Source organism: Apiospora phragmitis (genome assembly GCF_038363925.1).
Source record: "Apiospora phragmitis strain CBS 135458 chromosome Unknown utg000010l:1.0-9815664.0:1.0-9183399.0, whole genome shotgun sequence".
In the NCBI taxonomy this organism is placed as follows: domain Eukaryota; kingdom Fungi; phylum Ascomycota; class Sordariomycetes; order Amphisphaeriales; family Apiosporaceae; genus Apiospora; species Apiospora phragmitis.
Genome location: NW_027117409.1, coordinates 5,645,055 through 5,663,804, shown reverse-complemented (window position 1 = coordinate 5,663,804; position 18,750 = coordinate 5,645,055). Strand labels below are relative to the sequence as shown.

The 18,750-nt window shown below is 53.3% G+C and overlaps 6 protein-coding genes across 6 annotated transcripts; 2 read left to right on the top strand and 4 right to left on the bottom strand.

Annotated features, from left to right (window-relative positions):
• Nucleotides 1-2,854: 2,854 nt before the first annotated feature.
• Nucleotides 2,855-3,693, bottom strand: PG994_011472 (uncharacterized protein; the record flags this gene model as incomplete). Its single annotated transcript, XM_066862881.1, has 2 exons — nucleotides 2,855-2,902; nucleotides 2,962-3,693. 2 exons carry the CDS (start codon nucleotides 3,691-3,693, stop codon nucleotides 2,855-2,857), a joined length of 780 nt encoding a protein of 259 aa, XP_066711991.1.
• A 1,231-nt stretch (nucleotides 3,694-4,924) lies between these two features.
• PG994_011471 (adipor-like receptor-like protein) lies at nucleotides 4,925-6,489 on the top strand (the record flags this gene model as incomplete). The annotated part of the gene is made up of 2 exons (XM_066862880.1): nucleotides 4,925-5,104; nucleotides 5,155-6,489. The coding sequence occupies 2 exons, from the start codon at nucleotides 4,925-4,927 to the stop codon at nucleotides 6,487-6,489; spliced, it is 1,515 nt and encodes a 504-aa protein (XP_066711990.1).
• Nucleotides 6,490-6,650: 161 nt separating this feature from the next.
• Nucleotides 6,651-7,482, bottom strand: PG994_011470 (uncharacterized protein; the record flags this gene model as incomplete). The annotated part of the gene is made up of 3 exons (XM_066862879.1): nucleotides 6,651-7,094; nucleotides 7,156-7,230; nucleotides 7,291-7,482. 3 exons carry the CDS (start codon nucleotides 7,480-7,482, stop codon nucleotides 6,651-6,653), a joined length of 711 nt encoding a protein of 236 aa, XP_066711989.1.
• Nucleotides 7,483-8,326: 844 nt separating this feature from the next.
• PG994_011469 (cell cycle arrest BUB2) lies at nucleotides 8,327-9,922 on the bottom strand (the record flags this gene model as incomplete). The annotated part of the gene is made up of 4 exons (XM_066862878.1): nucleotides 8,327-8,450; nucleotides 8,563-9,077; nucleotides 9,149-9,376; nucleotides 9,452-9,922. 4 exons carry the CDS (start codon nucleotides 9,920-9,922, stop codon nucleotides 8,327-8,329), a joined length of 1,338 nt encoding a protein of 445 aa, XP_066711988.1.
• Nucleotides 9,923-13,133: 3,211 nt separating this feature from the next.
• Nucleotides 13,134-15,953, top strand: PG994_011468 (sulfate permease; the record flags this gene model as incomplete). Its single annotated transcript, XM_066862877.1, has 5 exons — nucleotides 13,134-13,413; nucleotides 13,501-13,613; nucleotides 13,675-14,221; nucleotides 14,295-15,192; nucleotides 15,269-15,953. The coding sequence occupies 5 exons, from the start codon at nucleotides 13,134-13,136 to the stop codon at nucleotides 15,951-15,953; spliced, it is 2,523 nt and encodes an 840-aa protein (XP_066711987.1).
• Nucleotides 15,954-17,001: 1,048 nt separating this feature from the next.
• PG994_011467 (uncharacterized protein) lies at nucleotides 17,002-18,367 on the bottom strand (the record flags this gene model as incomplete). Its single annotated transcript, XM_066862876.1, has 2 exons — nucleotides 17,002-17,628; nucleotides 17,705-18,367. 2 exons carry the CDS (start codon nucleotides 18,365-18,367, stop codon nucleotides 17,002-17,004), a joined length of 1,290 nt encoding a protein of 429 aa, XP_066711986.1.
• Between the last annotated feature and the right edge of the window lie 383 nt (nucleotides 18,368-18,750).

Below are 18,750 nucleotides of genomic sequence, written 5' to 3'. Positions count from 1 at the left end.
GCACTGTATGTATTGCTCCTTTTAATGGGATTGGGATCTCGCTACTGCAGTTCGACATCACCCATGCATGTAACTCGACAAGTCCAAGCAGACCGACGTAAGCCAAGCGGCCAAGCTTCTCGGGGTGGCTTTGCGCGTGCTTAGCCACCTGGGGTTTTGAACCAGTCATCATCCCCTCTCACTGATGACTGTCGTTGGGCTTCGTCTTCGTGTTGTCGTCAGAAGCTCAAGTTGGTATGGCAAATAGTCGTGGACTTGACACTGGCGTACATCTCGAACCTCGGGTTTGCGCGAAGCTATATATTCGATAACGCGGCCTACTGGAGCACAAGACCTGCGTTGTGCCCATCAGTATCTGCGAGGTCCCGAACTTCGTTGCCTGTCCGCGCGTAATGGTCAATCCCACCCGATAATTGCATTATCATAGGGGTGGCATCTGTGACTATACAAATACAGTGGATAGAGGTAGAGACGCCGTGGACGAAAAGAGCCTCGTTGCGAGCAGTGCCCAACCCTGTGGAGAGATACCCTTGCAAGGTATGTGGTATTTTTAGGGGTTGCCTTGCGACACTCCAACTCTTTCGATGTTACGGAGTATATTCGAGAGGACTCAACGTCGCGAGACCCAGTAGTATGTATTCCATTGCATACAGCTAAAAGGCTAAAAAATAGAAGTATCCACTCTACTAAACGGCTGCCTATATGGAAGGCTTGAAGGATTTCTGCGACTCTATCCTCGTCCAAAAATAATGCGTCTGCCAGTCTGCCTTGACTTAGTGACACTACTCATGTTGAAGGAGGGAGGATCTGCAGTGTTGCGTGCGCTATAGCCAATGGTCTCAGTGTGTCAGAGACGCTGCGGGTATAGTTTGATTCCTGTCACGTCACACGACCAAAAAGAGGCAGCCAACGTTACCAGATTCAAACAGGCAGGGGAACATAGGAAAAGGAGAAGGGGAAATACCCAAGCTTCCTTGCGTGATATGTACTAAAAGTTAATAAGCAAGGGAGACGGCGCGGTCACAGACGAAACCATTCAGATTGTCTTTAAGATTTGCACTTGCCTATCGCTATCGGGAGACCGACAAACGAGAGGGCAGCAGAGGTGAGAGGGCAAAGAAAATAAAATAACAGGAAAACATTCCACCCCTTCGTTACCCCAGTTTGCAGCATGCCCGCGGCCCACGAGCTGTGCAAGCTAATTTCATCTCCCCAAATTCGATCCGCCATCGTGCTTAATCCCCCGCTCTGATTCGCCCAGAAATTCCCTCGGCTGCAAGTTTGATGGGTCTAATCAAACGGTAGAGAGAAAACATCAGAGCTAATTGTATTTTTCGGTAACACGCCGACAATCCTTCATTTCCCCGAAAGTGTCTAGGTCCTCTGGCTGGCCTCTCCTCGTCGCCCGAGGCTGGACTAGATCAGAAGACTAGAGCGACACTACGGAGATTCAATCGCAGCTCGACATTACCTCCCGACAATGCGTCCCGGCGCGCGCGCGAGGCGGACGGCCATGGCCAGTCTAAAGTCGTATCCCAGGGTCGGTCGTGTTGGGGCCCGGACCACCACCTTATAGTATGTACTTGTAAGTGTCTTTCTAACGGCTTGCCCGAATCCGGCAAAGAGCTATGTATCCAATTCAAGAGTTGTGCTTCGTCTGGAATCTCTAGCAATTCTCTGGCATGAAACAAAATCGTTGCGTCCGAGATTGCGCATTGCTCGTTGCACGTCCCCGGTCCTGATCGCGACAAAGTGCCGGCAAGCGGTTGCGTCTACGCAGAGTCATAGTCGTGGTTGGGAGCAGTATGCAGTCTCAAGACTCTCCACAGGCCCTATTCCCGTTTAGAGTTAGGTACGACGACGATTCTAGAGGCTCCTCGAACCTCAGAGGCTTTGTTTAGCACGTGGTTGGATCATTCGATACCGCTTGATAAGATCGATTCAGTAGGGCTTACGGCATGGAGTCCTTGGCTGCTAGACGAGACGAAATCAATGGATAAAAGTGATCTAAGACCACCTCGGATCAGTCCACGTGATGAACATGTGGCGTTGCCCTATGCCTTGCGCCAGCCGTCAGATACGCTGGTGGGATTAAGGATCGCCTCAAGGACATCATCCACTTGAGTGACTACTGCCCTGATGTCATTCCTGTATTTCCATTCCCTTGCTTAATCACTATCGGATCATCAGCTGCCAATATCTTATCGCCCCTCACTGGATGCACACCGACCATTCAAGACTCTAGCGAGAGTCCAGTCGAGTTCGATTATCGTTAGTCATGCAGCCCCCGGGATCCTCAATCCTTGGCTGTATGTCAAGTGATCCGGTGCCTTGTCTCCGGCCAGAAATGCTCACTATGTGACGGACAAAGGCCAAAATGCCGTTTCGGTACTCGTCCATCTCCGAAACCCTCAGTCTGAAATCATTGAGCTTGCAACCAACAAACCCCCTTGGTCACTTCAGTTATGATCGAGTTGGTTGGTGGGAAGCGTGGAAAGGCCGTCTCCTCCACCCTCCGGGGAGAAAGGCATACTCACAATACAAACACAAAGCGAGGTGTGCCTGCCCTTATAAGTGGATTCCAGCGGGATCCCTGGTTCTTGTATTCGAGTGCTATAGTAGCACAAGATAACGAGTTTCACCCGAAACTCGGGCCAAGAGCGTGCTCTGCTACCCAGTGTCCAATTTCGCGTTCTGCCAAGCATTTAGATGATTCTTATCGCAATCGTGAGTGCGGTAGCTTATGGTTGTACGAGGATATTCTAGCCCAAGATTCCTCGATGGACTCCGCACTATGTAAATCGCAGAGTACCGGCAAATGCTTTCGTTCGTACGATTCGTGAGAACAAAGTACTCATGATGAGATGTTCTTCTCGAAGAGTTTCTGAATGGGTTTCGCGGCCTGCAGATATTGTAAGTGTAAGTACACACCAAGCTGGTGGTCATCTGTTGGGCACGCACGTCGATGAACTTCTCAAGCTCCTTGTCTAGGTTGGCAAGATCATCCTTGCGCTTCTTGTTGTCGGCGATGAGCTTTTGTTTCCGCTTCAGGAGCTCCATACGCTTCTGCTCTAGAGTCTCACGCTCGATGCGTTCATGCTCGATCCGGGCAATCATCAAAGCATTTTCGTCATCGTCCGCATGCTCCGGCTTAGCTGCGAGAAACTCGTCAACAGGTATCAGTGGTAACTGCTGGTAAGTGTGGCTATTGTGCAACATTATTAGCTCATGCGTAAGCTGTATAGCGTCAAGGGTATAGGCAACTCTGCCAGGTGGTGGGTTGTCGCTTGACGTCGCACTTGACGAATGGTGAACTAGAGTAGAGACTTTGGTAACTACTGACTCATACGACTCGCAAGCCGCGATTTCCCCTTGCAAATGCCGCTGTTCGTAGTATAAATTCTGTAGCTGGAGATGCAGGCGATCGACTTCCTGACGCGCGCCGGCCGTTTCTTGCTTGACGTGCCGGCCTCGAAATTGCGCAGAGCGGTGTAAACCCCGAAGCCGGGCGAGGTTGGTGATAAGCAGTTTCTGTTGCCTCGAGACTTCGGCCTGGTCTGCGGCAGAGGCATTCTCGAGTGGTCCAATAGTTGAGATTTGGTCGACTAGGGCGAGTGCTTGCTGGCGCGCGTCGCGCGACGCGTCTAGGACCGACACCAAATTGTGATCTGTTACCATATCGGCGGTTGACATGGCGCCAGTGTGTGTGGTTTGTAAGATGGGATTCTGTTCGTGTAGAGTCGAACAAGGAAGAAGGGACGGTGACGGTCGTGTGCCCGGATTGAATGTATGATGTTCCTGGCTGAGACTCCCGCGAGATTGAGCTTCAGGCGGTCACTATCGAAGTCGACATCCAGTCCGAGTTGGGAAGCGATGACGGACTTTCCTCTTCACTCAGGTGAAACCCAAACACCAAAATAATGTGTCGATGCAGATGCTGGCGTCAAGCTGAACGTTGGACGCACGGAGTGATTCGGTTGGTTTACTGTAGGTAGGGACTTAGGTAAGCTTCACTTTTTCATGTGGGGAGAGAAACCGGTAGCTGATTGGCCCTGCCTGGCTGATTGATAGACCGGGGTACTTCCCAAAAGCGCAGTTGGGGTCAAGGGCCAGTGGGTCTCATTGGACATCACTGCCAGCGAAGAGCTGACATTTGCCCCTCCGGCTTTTGGACTTGTTTCTTATTCCGAACGAAGTGGAAGCTTAGCTCGAGGCTTCTACGACGTCCGAACTGACAACCCCTAGGTACATAGTGACAATATTTGAAATAACTACATGTACCTGAATGCTTCCAAAGTTGCCCATTCCGCAGCTCAGGTATCTGTGAACTCGGCGTTGCTGCAGCAAAAAGAACATGGCGCTGACCGCATTGATTTTGTTGAGTTTGAACCACCAAATCTTTGAATGAATCCGACACCTCCGAGACCCCACTAAGATGCCTGAGATAGTTCGCCCCCGCCGACCAATTGGCCCTCTCTTACCCAGCAGGTGGTGCTTGGGTTTGTTATTATTTGCCTTGCCCTACTTATGCATGTGAATCAGGGCGATGATTGCTTTTATCTTTTCCTTTTCTCTCTCTCCTGCAATCCTTTTGCAACATCACAATACCTAGCTCAGCACCCCTTGGCAGTCGAGAATACTCCGGCTCATCAGTCTCATCTATTGGTCGTCGGTAGCCGCACCAGGTCACCGTTGCATACAAGACGCCACTGACCGGCACAAATTCCCCGGCACGAATCCAACTGCTAACGGCACTACGGCACAAACGCTTGACGTACAAACTCCGCATCCTCACTCTTCATTAGGCTTGTGTGCCCGCGTCAGTGACGGACAGTTGTTCCGCCTTGGCTCTTCGGTACATAAGAAAGACCGCTGCACCCCATCTCCTGTACATCTCGATCTGCATCTCACATCCCCCACCGACATGGCGTGCACCTCGCCCTTCGCTTTAGGCGCTTCTGAGGACCCAACCGAAGCTACGTCTTCCGCTCTTCCCTCTGGAGAAATTACGCCGCGCCAACGTAGACGGCATTCGTTCTTCATCCCGAGGCGCAAATCCATAGTCAACCACATCATGGACGGCGAGGAGGGGCTGCTACTCAAGGTTTGTGGACCCGCTTAGTACAAGAGCGCCCCAACGCTGATTTTGACTAGGTCGACTTGTTCCTATCGGAATTAGAAAGACGTTTAGAATATCTGGAGAGTTTTGGAGAGGGCACATTCGACGGAGGCATATCCAGAGCCTATGCGACTCTACAGACAGTACGCGCAAGATGCTCGCAGGTCTCGGAAGAGGTGATTGGCGCAGGCCGGAAGAGGTTGCAAGTGATGGTCGAGACTTTAGATGCCAGATACCACGAAGCATTGGTAGCAGCGGAGTCGGTCAATGAAAAAGCCAAAGTCGGCATCGAACTGATGGACACCATGCTCACCGATTACGAAACACGCGCGCTGAAGTTTCGGGACAAGGGGCTGGCTAACGCCGCCGGGGCCGCAGGCAGTCTGATGGACGAAGGGCGTCGTGTTGTCGACGAGGGGCTCGAGCGTGCCCGAGGCGTGGTGGACGAAGGCATTGAAAGAGCAAAGCGTGCCGCCGAATCCGTCGAAGAACATGTGCAACATGCCGTTGCTCGCGCAAGGCATGGTCTCCTGAAATACGAAGAACTCCCCGTTCCCTGGAGAGTCAACCCCCACATTCTGAAGGGATATCGCTTCAGCGAAACCAAGTTGGGATGTGTTCGCTCCGTGTTCAACTTTTCCAACGAGAGCGTCAACATCTGGACTCATGCGTTAGGCCTCATCTTGGTCCTAGCTATAGCCTTTTACTTCTACCCAACATCGCCCAACTTCTCCCTCAGCTCCAATACCGATGTTTTCATCGCGGCGCTCTTCTTTTTTTGCGGCTTGCAAGTGTCTTGTCTGCAGTACGATATGGCATACCATGAACTGCGTTGCCGACCAAACATTACTCGAACGATTCGCATGTGTCGATTATACAGGCATTGCCTACTGATCGCCGCATCGATCATGACAACCGAGTATACGGCCTTTTACTGTGAACCGATCAGTCGCTGGACATATATTGTGGCTACCGGCGCTCTTGGGATTTTAGGTGTTGCCATGCCCTGGCACCCCTTCTTCAACAGATCCGACATGGCGTGGTTGCGCGTCGGTTTCTTTGTTGGACTTGGTGCGACTGGCTTTTTACCGGTATTCCAAATCATTCTCACCAGAGGGCCAGAATGGGCCTGGGAGTTCTATACTGGTTCCAACTTGGTCAAGTCTCTTTGCGTCTATGTCCTTGGCGCTTGCATCTACGCAAGCAAGGTCCCAGAACGCTGGTGTCCTGGGGCTTTCGACTATTTTGGAAACGCCCACAACCTGTGGCACGTTGCCGTGCTCGGTGGTATTCTGTACCACTACGTCGCGATGCAAGAATTCTTCGCCGGTGCCTTCCGTCGTGCCCAGGAAGGATGTCCGGCTTACTGACGAAAACAATAAAAGATGGAAAACACGAATATCTACCATCGGCTGCGAGCTGCTTGGGCTCAGGTACTATGGGTACAGATAAAGATCCATTAATTCGCTATTATCCAATCGGCTCATATTATGGTATCGCAACTGCGTTATCACGGATCCCGCGGACATTCTTAGGCTGCAATTCGAACACCACTGAGAGCAACCGAAGCCATGGATACCCACACTATAGCCAAAGTTCCGAATCCGAACTTCTCATGCCCTCCCGCAGCCGATACTTGGACGTACGGAGCGTCGGTGGCGTTCAAGACGGTGGTGGCGCTTGGCACATCGGAGTTACCAGCATCAACTGATGTACTGGTGGGTGCTGTACTACCGCTGTCTCCAGTCATGTCCGGGAGCGTCGTCGACTGGTCGCCTAATGTCTGCTCAGTTGCTACGCCCGTCGCGGGTACAATGCCAAAGTTTGGAGGGGCATCAGTTGGAGATTGCGGCGGGAATGAGGTTACCGCTATAAGGCCGGCTGAACTGGCGCTGGCAAATCCCGTCGTCGAGCATGCCAACGAAGCTGGAAGTACGAAGCCAGCATTGCGAGCACAGGTCTCCAGATCTTCGCCCTGTGGTAATCGCTAAGTCAGCAACTCGGTCATAAAGCGGACGCTGAGAACCCTATCTCACCTCGGCACAGCAGTAGTTGGCCACCGGAGCACAATAGAAGCCCTTGTCGCAGTATCCATTGTCAGGGCAGCAAGTCTATGTCTTATGTCAGTTATGGGCTCTTCCTCAAGTGCGCTCCCTCAATGATGGACGGACCTGGCCAAGGTTTGGTTGGAAGCAGAATCTGCTGCTGTCTCCACCACAGAACTGCGCACCTGCACCATAGGTTTCTTCGCAGCTCGTCACCTGTCTCTGATGAAGCGTGACATTGGGCAGCGGCGAATATTTCTCCATGGCAAACACCAGGCCGCTGGCGGATTGCATAACGAAAACAGTCGACAGACGCATTGCGGCTCGTGGGGGGAATGGCTTGACAGTATTAAACGGTACTAGTAAATGCGAGTTTTGCTGTTTGGTCGGAAACTACTAGAACGGGGTGTCGTTTTGCGATAGAAAGTTTGCGGTTCAGAAGACTATGACATGCATCAAGAAGACCAGCATATAGAAAAAATAGGGCGGATAGAGATAGATGATACACAAGATACATTATAATGAGCACTGCTGAATGACTATTTATGACGATGCTGATATATGCCTCAAAAGCACTCCACCACGTACAGTGTTCCCTCAATGGCAACCGCATATCCCTGAGAGAGGGAGGGCCAGATGGAATTCGGTGTGCTGATACTATCCTAGCGATGTCTGAATAGTCCGTCCCTCGAGGGGTGGTAGAAGAGGCCTCTGTCATATAAGGTCTCACTCCAAAACAATAGTGTTCCCTATCCCTTTATTCCAATAGCGAACAAAAAAAGCAATCCGTATTGAGGACTACCCATACATGTATTATAATATCAAGGGAGACGCATGGCTCGAGAATTTGATATGTACCCAGTTGTTCCTGCCCACCCCTCTTTTTCATCAATCAGTCATGGTACATACATAAATCTCGTCATGTCATTTAGTGATCATCGCGTCCCCTCCCTTTAAACCTCCTTGGGCCATAACCACCCTCTCATGAACGCGAACCGGCGGGCAATGCAAACCACAATATCGTACACTATAAACCGCCACCATAGGTTTGCCCCTCATCCCTGCCTCGCAATCGCACGAGCCGAGCCTTCCTTCTCGGAGCCCTCGTTTCTGTTTTCGTTATCAGTCATAGGCCTCACAAGCTTGCGCTTGGAGACTCTCTTCATAGAGCGTGGGTCACAATCTCAGCGTAGATGTCGTCGGGGATCATCTTGACGATGGCCAACGCGGTCCGCTTGATCTGGTCTGCGTGCAAAGAGGGAAACGACCGTAAGAGCTTATTGGGGCTGTGCATACCACGCGTTAGCTTTTTTAGCATTTTCCAAATCATAATAACCTGTACGCGACAAGTCGTGTGCGTCGACAGGCAACAACAATCCATCGTAGTCAGCTACTTACTTGTTAGAACCAAGCAGCTCGTTCCGCATCATGATGAGCTGAGCGACGATGCACAGTATATTAAGGTGCGGCCCGTACGCGAACAGGAAATCCCAGAGTCGCAAAACCTCGGGAAGAGGGGGCGTGCAAGCGCACAGCGTGAGAACCGAGGGAAAGGCGTAGATCTCGGCCGACAGGCCCTTGGAGACAAGATAGATGTGCAAGCGGGCGTCGACGATGGCGAGAACCTTGTCGACGAGCGCGAGGCCCTTGTGCACGCCGACCATGGCGCCGCGGATGTAGGCGGGGCACTCCTTGGTGAGCAGGCGGTCGAAGGCCACGAAGGCCTCGGCCTCGCTGCGCGCCGCGTACAGGAACGGGGCCGCCAGCACGTTCATGCCCTGCACGTAGGTACCCGACGAGTACTCGGCCACGCTGGTCTCGGAGCTGTCGGTCAGAGTCAGGGCACGCGAGCGGCTGGTGCGCCCCCCGCCGCCGGCGACGAGGCCGACGTCGTGGAGATGTCGGTGCGGGAACTGCCGGGGCGGCTTCCGGGGCGGCTGTCGGCGGCCGGCAGGGATTGGCGGCTGCTAGTGGGCCGTCGCACCTCTCGGGAGTCGTGCATCTTCCAGGCGATGGCGTTCAGCAGCCGAATCAGGCTGGCTTCGCTGACGCGCCGGCGGAAGAGGGGATCGGTAGTCAATGTTCGGAAGGTATCGTTGCGAATCTTGGAGTAGGCGGGCGAGGCGCCGCGGTGGATGAGCGACAGATACTCATCCGTTCCCATAACCGGGGCGTCGAGAAGTATCAGCCAGACATAGATGCGGACCGAAGACTGTTTTTTTGTGTTTGTTTAGTATAACGTGATGAATCCTCCATTGAAAAACAAGTCGGGCCAGAATAGTCTTACCATACCGTCGGTATCGGCCTTGATGCCCTGATCCAGCACCTTCAGTCGCGTACTCTCCAATGCGCCCCTAACGTCTCCATCCGGGGGACCATCGCGTATGAGTCGTTCCAGCGACATGCCATCCGCGGCGGCCGAGGTCCTGCTCAAGGCCGAACGTTTTCGATTGAGCGAGATGGCGGGTTGGAGGTTTCCTGGCGAAGCTGCATCGCTGTTGGCACGGTTTCTTTGCGGAGACCTGGTGGAGGCCTGTCTGCGCGTGGGGGAGACATTGCGCTCCTGGTGAAGCAGGCGCTGCTGGGAAATGAGCGATGGTTGCGAGATTTGCGCCGTGGAGCGCGCGGCGGCGCCCAGGTTGTGCGCAGACTGCAGCTTGCGCAGCGCACGATGTGTGCGCGGTGATGGTGGGGCGCTGATCTCAGTGACGAGATGCGGCGCCAGGGTCGGGATGGAATCTCGAGTTGGACTCGGCATCTTGGGAGTCGAGGCGGCGGGGTAGGGACTTTGGGCAGCTTAGAATGAGTATTCCAATGCGGGGAGGTGGCCTTGATCGTCTCAAGACATGTCGTCGCTGGTTGCCTTTTCGATCTACCGTGTTACTTTCTCTGCCGCCGTGTCGTGTCGCTGTAGTAAGTCGCAGCAGTAGTCGCAGTATGTGAAAGTGGGAGGCTGGAAGCTAGCAACCTGGTTGGCCGGCTAGGTTAGGGACTTGTTGTGTTTACACCGACGGGCCGTCAGTTTCTGCTTTCTGTCCCTCTCCTTCTCTTCTCCTGCCAAAAGACGCGCTTTTTCGTGTGGCTCGCCTCAACTTCTATTGATAGCTACTACCTACTTGACTTGACTTGCCGGCCCCCCCTCGAGCCTGGCGAAAGAAGAATAGTCCGTCGAGATTATGTAGTTATCCCAATGACATGATTTACTCTAATAGACGTTGCTTGCTGCTTGTCAACATAAGGGAAGGGCCCAGCGGCACTTTCTTCCGGCCTTGGGCTCGTGTTCCTGGCTCATTCCGGTTTGGGTATGTTATTAACCACGACCGACTTCTGTCGAATCAGAAGCGCTGTGATTGACCAATGTAGTCAAGAGAGCTGCAAAGGTCGATGGCTCCGGCATACGGAGTATATTCCCGCAACGCGCAATCGAGATGGCCCAGTGCAATCCTTTCACGGCTCTGCTGCCGTGCCTGGCAGATCTGGTATTAGAGATCGCCTGACTAATCTAGTTCCGGGCTAGACGAGTGGGGTTGATAGAGATTTTTTTTTTGGACGAAGACATGATTGTTGGGGGGGACTCCTGAGATATCTATTATCAATCAATCAAATGGATCAAACAGGTACAGTACTTCTCCAAGGTCGCCTTCATACCGGAGACCACCCTAAGCAGCCAACTGTTGCACGTACCAGTACACCTGGCCTGATGTGGCCGCACATGCAAGAGTGGCAGCACGGGTTTGGTGACTTCGAACCACTACTTCCCAGTCTCATACGCTCATGACTCCATGGGCATCCATGGGCAGCGGAGTGTTCGGCGAGCCACCCACTTGGGACGGTCTAAGAGGTACGTCACGACAGGCGCTGTGGAAATAGTGCAAGAGGGGCAGACTACAGCATATGTAGACTGAGCATAGTATCATATCATACTGGTCGTACCAGAACTGGTACCATGTATTAGCCCGATGGCATCATTTGCATTTTTCTTGCGACATCACGCTTGGATCAGGAGATGGTCCGTGACCCCGCCCGTTGAGGTGCCACCTCAAGTACGGGAACCCGCCCTGCCGCCTCCAGTGCAGGGCGGATGCGGAACTAAGAAGCAGTACGAGAGGAGCCCCCATCGCCCCCGGAACATGGAAGCGACTGTGTACGTACCGAATCGACTATGTAATGTCTTCCTGTATCCAAGGCAGAATCTGCAAACGATCATCGATGCTGTCCACTCTGCGGACGCGAGCTCCGAAGGAGAAAAGAGAGAAGAAAAAAGACAGAAAAGAAAGAGGACACAGTCCGTCCAAGGTTCGGAAATAGAACTTATGGGGCAGGTGGCAGGTAGGTAATAAGACAGGTAGGTAGAGAACCTTCGGAGCCAAATCCAGGGTTGCCGGTTAGGAATCTCCCCTAACATAATAATACATGTCTGGCATCTACTTATTAGTATGATTGATGTTACCGCCATTCATGACGACGGCTTGATCTCATTGAATCTGGTTGGGTTTCCTCGTCCCATTGCTAGCCAAAGGCAAGGGGATCCATCTTCCCCTCGGATACCTTTCCTCTTCTTGAGGCTGGGGCTTTGGATAGGTTGGCCGGCCTAACCTACAGTATTACTATGTATCTGTTGGCTCTATCACACGTCTTCCGTGTACGTCGTTTCTAATGGGGCAGGTCGCCGCGCCCTCCCCCCCCCAATGCCCCCGTTCAATCTCAGGTTTCTCGGCTGCTGAGAAATACGGTCTTGGGAGAAGACTACTAGGACTACTACGGCCACTAACATGGGGGGATGCGATTGCGCAATGGCAGACTCTGACGCCCAGCGAACCATTATTTTTATCCATTATTCAATCCTGCAAGGGTGGGTAAGACCGAAGTGTGGAAACTTGCCTTTCTTGGTACGGGGTACCTGATATAGCACTGCACAAGCTTACAAACAGTATATGTACAATTGGAAAAGTGAGCAGGCCGCTGCGGTGTCGTGATCCCCCCTACCCCGTACGTCCCCCTCGACGACATTTCCCCCTCAACTATATCGTCTTGAACAGTAAGAGCAAGGGGTCCTGTCTTACCATCTCCTCGTCTCAGTCTTTTCCCCTAACCGGCCGGATCCCGATTAAGCATAAGAGTCGAGCCTCCATCTTTGAGTTGGTCAAAGTCGTGGCGATCCTCTATCTTAGTTCTGACGGACCAATCAGCTTCAGCTTCTCCCCGGCCGCCCCAGTAGTAGGCCATAACAGTCAAAATACTAATAACAAGAAGCTTACTAGTGAGCTTCGGAAACTCTGTCTCCCTTTCGGAGAAAGACCTTCAAACGTCTACGCAATATATCCTCGCCCTTTTCTCCGCTTTGGAAGTATATTCCATTGGAGTCCCGGTCACAGTTCTGCCCTGCCGTCTTATTAGAGCTTCTTGCTACGACGAAAGCAGAGACATCCAGCCGCCTCGACCTCTCGTCTCAACCTACCCAGCACGTGCTATTGCGTCTTCCACGCTACTGCTGTGCTCATCAAGCAGGTCACATCACGTCTTCAAGCCTCCTGGGCATCCATCGAGGCTCAGGGCGACCCCGCGCCCGAAGACGCAACGAAGCCTACCGCTATCATCCCATCCTGATACCTCAGCTCGGTTCAGCCCAGCTCAGCTTGGCGTGGTTCCTTGGACGCCGCAGCTGCATCTCCTTGCGCCTGGCCAGCAGTCCTGGTACATACAAGCTCACCAAGCTTCCTTGTCGCCCCCTTCTACAAGCCACGCGTGGCACTATCGACCACACACCCGGGTCATCTAGTTATCTCATTCCAGATCGGGACATCACGACTTCGACCCTGGCCGGTTACTCCAAGGATCCATCTCAGCTCCAGGCTGGGGCCTCGCGTGTTGCAACACCATAAGACACGCGGCATATCCCCGAGTCGTTCGACAGAAGCCAGGGGCTTCTTTCTTGTACTTCTGTGCAATAGGCTCTCAGATCCTTCACCATGCCTTCCAGCACAGCTATAGGCCACGGCCTGGCCAAGGTCCTGGGCATCAAGCTCGACGCACCTGAGAGCGCACGAGACGATGTCACCAGGGGAGAGTCAGTATTCTCTACCCAGACGACAGACTCCTTCGTCGAGGAACAACCTACCTCTGTAGAGTGGCTATCCGAGCTTGTGCCTACGGGTGATGAAGTCGTTGCATACATCAAGTCACTCTTCCCATTCCTATCCTGGATTCCCTTCTATAACGTGCAATGGTTCCTTGGCGATCTTGTAGCAGGTTCGTACTCACTCCATGGTATCCAGGACAACGAAAGAAACTGACTCGGCTACAGGCATCACAATCGGAGCTGTTGTTGTTCCGCAGGAATGGCCTATGCCAAACTTGCGCAACTCCCCGTCGAATTCGGCTTGTACTCATCCTTCATGGGCGTCCTGATTTACTGGTTCTTTGCGACGTCCAAGGATATTACGATTGGCGTGAGTGCACCCCCCTTAAAGAACTTCTCGCCTGTGCCGCTTTACTAACAGCCCACAACAGCCCGTTGCTGTCATGTCCACGGTCTCCGGTAACGTCGTGCTCAGCGCTATCGATAAATATCCTCAGTATAAGGATGAACCGTGGGTCATCGCACAGGCTCTGGCCATCATCGCAGGGGCTGTGGTGCTTTTCATAGGCCTGATTCGCTGGGGTTGGATCGTGGAGATCATTCCCCTTGTGTCGTTGGCAGCATTCATGACGGGTTCCGCTATCAACATCGCAGCTGGCCAAATCCCCACCATAATGGGTATTGATGGCTTCTCGACTAGGGAGGCCACCTATATGGTCATCATCAACACCCTGAAAGGCCTCCCACGTACGAAACTCGATGCGGCCATGGGACTGACGGCACTGACAATGCTGTACGGGATTCGCATCGCGTGCAATACTATAGCGAAGAAGGACCCGTCCCGTCAAAAGATGTGGTTCTTCATATCGACACTACGAACCGTCTTCGTCATTTTGCTGTACACCATGATCAGCTGGCTTGTCAACATGCACCACAGAGACCACCCCAAGTTCAAGATCTTGGGCACCGTCCCGCGAGGTAAGAAAGTCCAGTCCACAGGGCCGTTCCTGTCACTGGCTGCAGAGAAACTGACCAATATGACGACTGCTAGGTTTCCAACACGCGAAAGTGCCCACAATGAACGCCGAGATCATCGGGTCATTCGTCTCCGACTTGCCGGCCGCCATTATCGTACTTCTCATCGAGCATATTGCCATCTCGAAATCGTTTGGCAGAGTCAACAACTACACGATCAACCCTTCGCAGGAAATGGTGGCTATCGGGGTTACAAACTGCATTGGTCCTTTCCTGGGTGGATTCGCCGCCACCGGCTCGTTCAGTCGCACAGCCATCAAATCGAAAGCTGGTGTGCGCACGCCTTTTGCCGGTGTCATTACCGCCTGCGTCGTCTTGCTGGCCATCTATGCCCTTCCTGCCGTCTTCTTCTACATCCCCTCCGCCTCGCTATCGGCTGTCATCGTCCACGCCGTTGGCGATCTCATCACGCCACCCAACACTGTCTACCGGTTCTGGCGCGTGTCGCCGTGGGAAGTCATCATCTTCTTCACCGGTGTTATCGTGACAGTCTTCACCACCATCGAGACCGGCATCTACACCACCATCGCCTTCGCCTTCGCCGTATACCTCTTCCGCGTCTTGCGGACGCAGGGCCGTTTCCTCGGCCGGGTGCAGGTCCACTCCGTCCTCGGTGATCACATCATCGGCCACGATAGCAAGGTCGTCGGAGACTACGGTACCTTTGAGCAGGCCGACAAGGACAAGAGTCTGTCCCCTCCTACGCGAAACGTCTTCATCCCCGTGGACCACAGAGATGGCACCAACCCCGAGGTTGATGTGGCCAGTCCCCACCCGGGCGTGTTCATCTACCGCTTCTCAGAAGGTTTCAACTACCCGAATGCCGGCCACACCCTGGAGCATCTCACCGCGCATATATTTGCCAACACCAGACGAACCCAGTTGGACAACTTCGCCCGCCCAGGAGACAGACCGTAAGTCGCGTCAAATCACAGCCCCCCTCATTCCTGGAAGATTTCCCCCTCATACTGACAATTCTCTCTTTCACAGGTGGAATGACCCGGGTCCCAAGAAGGGCCACGTCGAAAACCTCGATCTCCCGACGCTCAAGGCCGTCATTCTAGACTTCAGCTCGGTGAACAACGTGGACGTGACGGCGGTGCAACAGTTGATTGACGTACGCAACCAACTGGACCGGTACACGACACCCGAGGTGGTCGACTGGCACATCGCCTGCATCACCAACCGCTGGACCAAGCGCGCCCTCGTCTCGGCGGGCTTCGGCTACCCGACCGAGCGCGCCGACGGCCTGCACCACCGCTGGCAGCCCATCTTCAGCGTCGCCGAGATCGGCGGCGAGTCGTCCGCCGCGGCCGAGGCCGAGCGCGCCGAGAACGAGAAGGAGATCTCGGCGCTGCACCGAAAGCGGTCCCACAAGCACGCCGGCGACGACGTCGACGCGATCGAACGCGGCCAAGCGAGCAGCCCGTCCAACGATAGCGCCTCGGATGACAACGACAAGATAAACAACAACAACATGGTCAAGCCGGGCGCCAGCGCCAGCGCCAGCCACAGCAGAGGCTCGTCGCCCCACACGCCCCGCCGCGTCGCCATCCACGGCCTCAACCGCCCGCTGTTTCACATCGACCTGACGAGCGCGCTGCAGAGCGCCATCGCCAACGTCGAGGCGCGCGGCCAGGCGGCGGCCTCGGCGCCGCACCAGCAATTGGATTAACCGGCGATATCACCACCGGCCTAAAAAGGTGGCGGGCACATATGCGCAAACACACTGCTTTTGCTTTTCATATGCTGCCTCTTCTTTTGATGAAGTTATGGCTCTTTTCTTATATATCCTTTCATGTTGGTTTGTCTTCCAGATGGGTGGCGTGTTCTATAGGTCCTCATGTTTCATGGGACACCCGCTTAATACCTTTCTGGTGGATATTGTGTAATCCCTCTCCCTTGTTTAGGTGAGGGATGGGTGCGTCCATATATGATGTATATCGTTAGCATTGCATGGCGTGGCGTGGCGTGGCGTGGAGTGTATGGTTATCGATTATGGGAAGGGAAAGTTGACCTCAGATGATAGTGGTCTCCCAAGGTGTCCGGTTGGGTTTGGCACATCTTTTATTGTGCATTGTGCAAGAAATTGATTGGTTATGAGACCAAACGTGGGGTTGGATGGATATACCTGCGACTGGCGAGGTCGCGCGCATTTTTGTAGTTTGGAATGTTAGAAAGGTCGTTGCTTTCTACCATGTGATGTGATATGTTCGCGTAGCACAGACGATGACGATGATGATATGTTGGGCTAGCACTGATGGTGATTTGATATGGTTGCGCAGCACTGATGATGAAGACGACTATGGATGTGGGTTTCGACCCTCGGACTGGTATACAAAAGCATGTGAATGATTCATTCTATATAGAGAGTAGGTTGCCCTAGCCGCCCTGGTTCCTAGTACAGTCTTGGGAATTTCGATTTTGTGTAGTTTTGGATGGGAACAGCCAGTGTCCCATTTGATTCTGATGTGATGAGTGTACAGCGAGACGAGATATAAAACGGAGAAGGAAGACTTCCAGAAGACTCCCAAGGAATGACGAGAAAGGCATTAAGAAACAGTTGAAAGTGGGAGTGAGGTGGGTAGAGGTGAAGTAAAACAAGGACGAAAAATTATCGACAGTCGAAGTGAACCATAGCCCCCCTGGTGAGGAGCCAGCTCTCCAAGGTGTTGATCATCAAGTTGACCGTTCAGCAAGCCGGCCACGTCCCTCAAGAGCCCCTACTTCATACGCTTGGCTCTGCTGTCTGGTCCTCCTCCCGAAGAGCGCTTTGAGCCGCTAGGGCTACTGGTGCTTGCCTGCCGGGCGCGCGGAATGAGTCTGCGCAGTTTCCCCAGGTATGAAAGGGGTACACCGTAACCGAATTGGATTAGTGTGTCGATAACATGGCTGATCTCGGCAGTGAAGGGAAAGAGATGGGAAGGTATGATATCAGTCAAGGTACCCGTGATGAAATCGTGGTCTTTATCGCCGAGCAGGACATAGTAGAGATTCCGGTTGTCCCTAACCCGATCGTTGCGGTTGATGACCTCTTGGATCATGTGCATCAGCACACTGACGATTTCATGAGATTCCCCCTCGCTGAGTGGGTGGTTTGTGCTCATAACGATTGACTTGATCTGCCTATCGACACCCAACAGGTGGCGAGCACACCATTCAGCATCCTTGATCCTGCCGTGAGGCGATTGACCCGGTGCCCGTCTAAAAGCGTCAAATTTGGCGATTGCTGTCTCCATCCGCCACTGCAGTTTCTTCAGAGGGCTTTCGAGAAGCTCGTCGTATCTCAGAGAAGATTTGAAGTATTGGAAGAAGGAGTCGTTTCGGGAGCAGCATGCGAAAGATGGTGCCTTCCAGATCCTTGGGTTTGATAAGCCTTTTGCCTCTGGTCGGGTTCGTGAAGAGATCAGGTCGGTAGCCTTCGACTGGGGCAGCGTTGAGCGAGGCGAGCATCTCTTTTATGGCCTGAACACGACGTGGGTTGATGCCATTGTCGTCGCCCGTATCCATATCCGGCACCTGCAAGTGCAGAGCTTCATCCAGTATATCGAGGTGAAACTCGTTGACCCTGTCGTAAATGTTGCCAAGTTCACTCGGGTAGCCTCTCATGGTCAAGGTGAGCGGGGTTCCCCGTGCTGGTTCTATTTGGTTCGTGATCTGGTCAAACAGCCAGAGCATGTGACGACACGGACGTTGGGTCCGGGCATGCTCATCGCAGTCGCAAGGAAGGAAGTTGCAGTTGCTCCCGGGCTGAATGGCCCGAACAGAGTGCTGCACAAGTTCGGCAACTTGGAAGACAATGAAGTCCTCTCGTGCTACACATTTCTGTAGGAGGCATTTGGGAGGGTTATCTTCCATCATCGAGACGATGTATTCCTGCGTGCCTTCGTCCAGTTCGTCCAGAGAATAGGACAGCCTGGAAGGGAAAGTGAAAGAGCCATCATCATTGTAGCCGAGGTCATCCGACTCATGTTCAGACACGGCAGGTGAGTCGTCGGAGGCTTGCATGCGGCTCCGGCTTCGGGTTGTGGGCGGCATGCTATCGATAGAAAGCTGACTGAAGCGTTCGGTTGGCGACGGTGGAGTCATGAGGAAACAATGATGATTGATCGATGTCTCGGATAGAAATGTGTCTGACCGATATGGAGGGGCACATGAAGTGTTATATATAGCCGCAAGATGGGAGCGGCATACCGGACAGAATATTATAGGCAGACCTCTGATATCATGGGAATAGGGTACAGACCGAGCCTCGGGACCACTTAGTCCATGTTGGCTTAGGGGGAGTATGCATATTCTGCAGGAACCTATCTCCCCTTGATGGAGAAAGAGATGGACAATGTAAATGGTACATATTGAGCGACTACCAGACTTGGGTGTCAGGTGCGCAGTGTCGGAGAAGAGCGACGGCTGATGAGTCAATCAGAGCGTTGTATTCCGGTGGTTGCTGGTAGGGACATGCTAGTGAGGTT